General features: G+C 38.0%; 1 protein-coding gene across 1 annotated transcript; it reads left to right on the top strand.

The window, feature by feature from the left end:
- The first annotated feature begins 2,867 nt into the window (after positions 1-2,867).
- Positions 2,868-5,465, top strand: LOC140795296 (cytokinin dehydrogenase 3-like). Its single transcript, XM_073147793.1, has 5 exons — positions 2,868-3,520; positions 3,606-3,733; positions 3,829-4,077; positions 4,331-4,593; positions 4,727-5,465. Exons 1-5 carry the CDS (start codon positions 2,938-2,940, stop codon positions 5,187-5,189), a joined length of 1,686 nt encoding a protein of 561 aa, XP_073003894.1. The 5' UTR covers positions 2,868-2,937; the 3' UTR covers positions 5,190-5,465.

The following is a 5,465-nucleotide window of genomic DNA, read 5'->3' as shown; positions in this document are numbered from 1 at the left end:
GTCTATGGCGTCTCGTGTGTGATCTCAACGGGAAAAATTATTTCATTTGTTTATAGCCCAACGTGCATATAGCAACTCCATTAATAAGTCTATAGATATGAGTTTATTTGAAATCATCCATTAACTTAAGGCTCGTAAACTTTTAGATTTTTCTCCTTCTGTCGCTTCATTCTAGAGTGTCTTAGATTGTAGGAAAATTTTCATATTATGTCCAATCATTACATTAAGAGATCACATAGGAGAGTTGATGGCAATACCACCTTTAGATATGTGTACTCACAGACACACAGGAGGGCAGCTCATTGCAGAGGACAGGTCTTGAGAGAGAAACTTTTATGTTGAAGGTATTTTAGTCTTTTTGTATTAGAGTATTCTAATCTATTCTTGTTTTGTTTTATAAAGGCTTAGAATGTTGGTGTTGAAGTTTAATAAATAATTTGATACTTTTGAGATTGTCTACTCTTTCTCGTTGGTGGGTCCTAACACCTCGTTGGTGGATTCCTTCAGATTTTGTCACTTTGTTCTTTGTCGTATTCTCGTTCTACATCATATTGCTCTAATAACTGATGGTTCAATTAGCTTGAAGATTCTGTCTTCACACTTTCCCAATTCATTGCTTGACTATGAACAGGACCACTCTTGATTAGGGTTTTAGTTGAAATTTTGCTAGTCAACTTCCAATTAATCTTTGTCAAGGAAAACCTAATCTAACTAAGCAAGAAGTCCCAGCATACCATGTGGGCAGTGGGCTAGTGTTTCATGCAGTCTGATCTAAAGATTGTTGGTCTTGGAATCTGGTAGGGTCAAACACTATTGAGAGAGAAGAAAAAAGTTTTGGGCAACCCCTGCCTAATTCTCTCTGTGGCTGCAAATTGCTATTGTACAGTTATTGTCACTGATCTATGCTTGATGTTGTCTTGAGCCAAGTACCACCTCATGAGAAGTTAGTCATTAGTGACTCTTGAAAGCATGGATTGAAGTCTCAATCAATCTCGAATGAGTGATTAATTCAATATGATCAATTCAATATGATCAATACGTATCATTTTCTTAAGCGATCTATATTCTGAAATCGATACTTAAAACAATGCTTTTAAAGAATAGGTATGTAAATGAAATAAATGAATCAAATGAAATAAATGAATCAAATGAAAACTGAGTCAAAGAAAATTAAAAAGATCCCCTTTGAAACTTAGATTGCAATATGACTTTTTGTTAGATAATTTTGTTTGTTGTTTCCCATCATCTAGTGTTTCCTAGTGATTCTAGACACATGTATATTGTGCGTTTGTTTTAAGTCCATTCTTTCATAGGGTGAATAGAATTGTTTATGTTCTTTTAAATCACATAAAATACCATTTTCCAATTAGTTGTCTTTAGATCCTATTCTTCTATAGGAAGTATTTTCACAAATATTGGTTATATATATACCTTCAGTGAAGTATTCTTTTCTATGGTTTATGCTGATTTTTTATTACTTTTCTCAAGAAACAGATTAATAGGGTAGGTGGAGGAGCTTTCTTTCAAGTTAGTGTAGGAAAATAAATGTCTTGATGGAGACAAGTAACTAGATTAGCAGCAGTTCAAGAAAGTATGGAAACACATCCTTTCTTGGCCTTTGTGATTAGTTTAGAGGTGCCAAACATCAATGGGGCACTGTTACATATCCCACACAATTCTCTGTGGCAAAGATTAATAATGCTACCACTATACTAAATACAAACCCCACATTGAAATGCCAAACACCCTCAAAAGTAACCCTCTAGCTCTCAAATTTGGCTAAACCTCATGAGTCATGACAAGCACTACAAGAAACAGCATTCTTTGACTATAGAGATGAGGAAGGCAGAAGGATTAAGCAACATCCACATGAGAAGGACATGATGTTTGCCCACTCATGTTGGTCTTCTGCATGTGGCCATGCAGTTCATAACAACTGGGGGTGGGCTACAAGGGCAAAAGCAGTGAATTTTTGGCATCCACTACCTTCCCTCATACACTGATATGTGGGATGTTTATCTGGAGATGGGCCTATCGCTGTCGAAATTAATGAATTTAATTAGATTACTTAGCAGCATGAATCTTGGTTTGAGTTAAGGTTCAATTAGGATATGGATTCTGTGTGTTGTCCCTTTCTAATAGTGTTTCATGATCAGATCTCATGGGACTGCAGGATGCTGAAGATGGTAAGCGAAAGGCGCAATCGACAAAGGAAATGCATGCAACTTGGGAGCCCTGGTCATGTCTACCAGTTCCTTCCTCAGATTTGCTCAGAATTAAACTACTCAATTTAGATTTGAAAGATTCTAGTCCTTGACTTGGTAAAAACATTTTATATCAGCAACTTGGCAAATTATGTGCAGTTTAAGTGATGGATATTCATGCATATGCATGAATTTATGATCTACCTAAGTGTCTTCAATTTATCAATTAGAGAGCTTCCAATTTTTCAGACATGATCAGAAAATTACTTTCATTTTTGTTAAGATAATGCAAAAAGATTTCAAGCTCCTCGGATCAAATAGGCATCTCAAATGAACTCAAACTTTTCTTTGAACTTATCAGGCAAATATGAGAGCCCTTAACGCGTATAATAATTACTATCTTTTTTATTTACACTTCTTCTTTTTTCTGTACTTTGTTATCTAATTGCAGTAATTACTCCAGTGTTACAACTTGAATCAAAAGCCAAGGTTGCACCAATTATTAGTTAGTTAGCTGGAAAGTGTCTACTGGGACGTCAAATTTCAGGGTGCTCCCTTGCAATTGGAATTGCACTCAATCCAGCCTCAGAGTTGCGAGTGCTTATTATTGCAAACATATATATCAATTCAAACCTTTGCCTCCTATCTCTTAGTTCATATCCCCTCTCCCCATGCAATCAAATCAATACATACCTTTCTGTTTCCTTCTCCTCTTCCACATCTCCATCAGACCATGCAAACCTCTCTGCACTTCTCACAGCTCATTGCTCTCCTACTCCCCACTCTTCTCTTCTTGCTCTTCAACTTCTCGCAATCAAACATGATCAGTTTGAGCCCATTCCCCTCGCCCAACTTAGCTTCAGACTATGGTGGAATCATCCACAACTCTCCAATTGCAGTTCTTAAGCCAAAGATCCCTGAAGACATTTCCCTCCTCCTGAAGTCCATATCCTCTTCGCCAGCTTACAACAGCATAACTGTAGCTCCTAGAGGTTGTGGCCACTCAACCTATGGACAAGCGCAAGCCCATGGTGGCGTTGTTGTCGACATGCTAAGTATGGATTTATCCATTCAGATTGGAGAAACCAAGTGTGGAGAGAGTGGTGGCGATACCGTCTTCTATGTCGATGCTAGAGGCGGGGCTCTGTGGGTTGATGTACTAAAAGAGACCATGAAGCATGGCCTTACGCCGAGATCATGGACTGATTACTTGTATCTAACTGTGGGTGGAACTCTCTCAGTTGGTGGGATCAGTGGGCAGGCATTCAAATATGGGCCTCAGATATCAAACGTTCTTGAACTAGATGTTGTCACTGGTAATCTAACATCTTCTTCGTTCAACTTACTTTTGACTTTTTCTTTTCTTTTTAACTCGTCATCGGAATCCTTTTGCTGTTGCAGGTAAAGGAGAGATCCTGACATGTTGTAAGAAGAAAAATTCAGAGCTCTTCTATGGTGTCTTAGGAGGACTTGGGCAGTTTGGCATCATAACAAGAGCTAGAATTATGCTTCATCCAGCTCCTAAGATGGTAACTTATTAAGTATTCCAGTTAGAAACTTTGGAGTTTTTGGCAACATTTCGCATATCAAAACAGATTTTGTAACTAAGGAATGCCGTCTGTAGGTAAGATGGATCAGAATATCATACAGCGACTTCGACAAATTTACGACACATCAAGAGCTTCTCATTTCTCTGAGGGAGGTGGATTACCTAGAAGGATTTGTTCGTGTTGATAGTAGATCATCACATGATCAAGTGGACAACATGTTTTCGCGTTTAAGGATGAATACATGCACCGAATCAAGAGAATCTGAAATATACTATTCAGTTGAATTTGCTATTTATTATGACAATGTGAGAACTGTGCAAAAGGTACTTGATGTGCCTAACTCCCTATCCACTAGACTGCAACGATTTTGTTATTAAAACTAATCATTTGGAAGGTGTCCAATTTGAACACACTACTCTGATTATTCATTCTATTATACAAATTTCAGCATTCAAACTCTGACTGCTGACTTGCTTCATCAGCTTAACTTTGATTACTTAAAGAGTGTCTTTCTTTTCCTACTTGCTTCTTGGACCCTTCTTCCATATTTTGTAACTTTCTTTGCAATTTCTTAAGAAACTTGATCAGGTGATGTCAGAATTGAACTTGACAAGATCGGCGATGAGTATTGTCGACATATCTTATTTCAATTTCCTCAATAGAGTAAGAGCAGAGGAGCTGACCTTCAAAGAGAAAAGGCTGTGGGATGTGGCTCACCCATGGCTGAACCTATTTATTCCAAGGGATCAAATAAGAAGGTTCAAAGACCTCCTCATAGAAACTATCTCAGATACTTATATTGATGGCCCTATAATCATATATCCAACACTCAGACACAAGTATGCTCTCTCTCTCTCTCTCTCTCTCTCATTGCATTTTATATACATACAAATACATACATATATAGCAATCACTAATAGGACTTTGTTATGCATGGCTTTATAACAATCACTAATAGGACTCATCTTTCAGATGGAATCAGAAGATGTCTGTTGTGCTACCGCCTGACGACACAAGAGAAGACATTATGTACATTGCCAGCGTGCTCCGAGCTGCGCCTCCATCTTGCAATACTCTTTGCCTGAAAGCCTTTCTTCTCCAAAACCAAATGATCATAGACATAGCTACAGGTAGACCTGGTTCACATGCCACACTGATCAGCAACGAATGCAGGAAGAACGTGATGGATGCTGTGGAATTTTCGACGTTTGTAGAACTGAAAGCTCCTATGTGTGATTTGAGCAGAGTGGAGGTGAGAAGGGGTGGAATGGGAGGAAAGCAATACATGCCATACTACCAGAATGAGGTGGAGTGGCAGAGCCATTTTGGTGTCAAGTGGGAGAGGTTTAAGAAGCTTAAATCCAAATTTGACCCTTTAAATATCTTGACTCCTGGTCAGAGAATCTTCGAGAGAAAACATATACAGGCAAACTGAAAGAAGAATAGTTGGCAATTGCTGAGAGGTTATACCATTGTTTCCTATCAGTTGATATAAAAAAAAGATTTGGATTCACTACATTGGCTGCCTATGTAAGATTGATCTCATAGCATTTGTCATGAATTGAATGCTGTCGAGATGAACTGTTCATGAGAGGTTAGCCACACTGTTTGAGAGTCAAATTTGAGGTTTATTCCCCATATGAAATAAAAGATAAGTTGTAGTAGAATTGATATAGATTAAAAGATATGGCTCCTAGTTTCAATTTGTATC

Source organism: Typha latifolia, chromosome 9 (assembly GCF_019914945.1).
Source record: "Typha latifolia isolate L0001 chromosome 9, TyphaL0001v2, whole genome shotgun sequence".
Taxonomy (NCBI): Eukaryota; Viridiplantae; Streptophyta; class Magnoliopsida; order Poales; family Typhaceae; genus Typha; species Typha latifolia.
This window is presented reverse-complemented; position numbering and strand designations above follow the sequence as displayed.

Excerpts from the sequence above, each read along its gene's own strand:
- LOC140795296 (XM_073147793.1), top strand. The coding sequence starts at position 2,938 with ATGCAAACCTCTCTGCACTTCTCACAGCTCATTGCTCTCCTACTCCCC. Across the intron at positions 3,521-3,605 it reads TGAACTAGATGTTGTCACTG|GTAAAGGAGAGATCCTGACA; the intron begins GTAATCTAACAT and ends TTGCTGTTGCAG. Across the intron at positions 4,594-4,726 it reads TATCCAACACTCAGACACAA|ATGGAATCAGAAGATGTCTG; the intron begins GTATGCTCTCTC and ends CTCATCTTTCAG.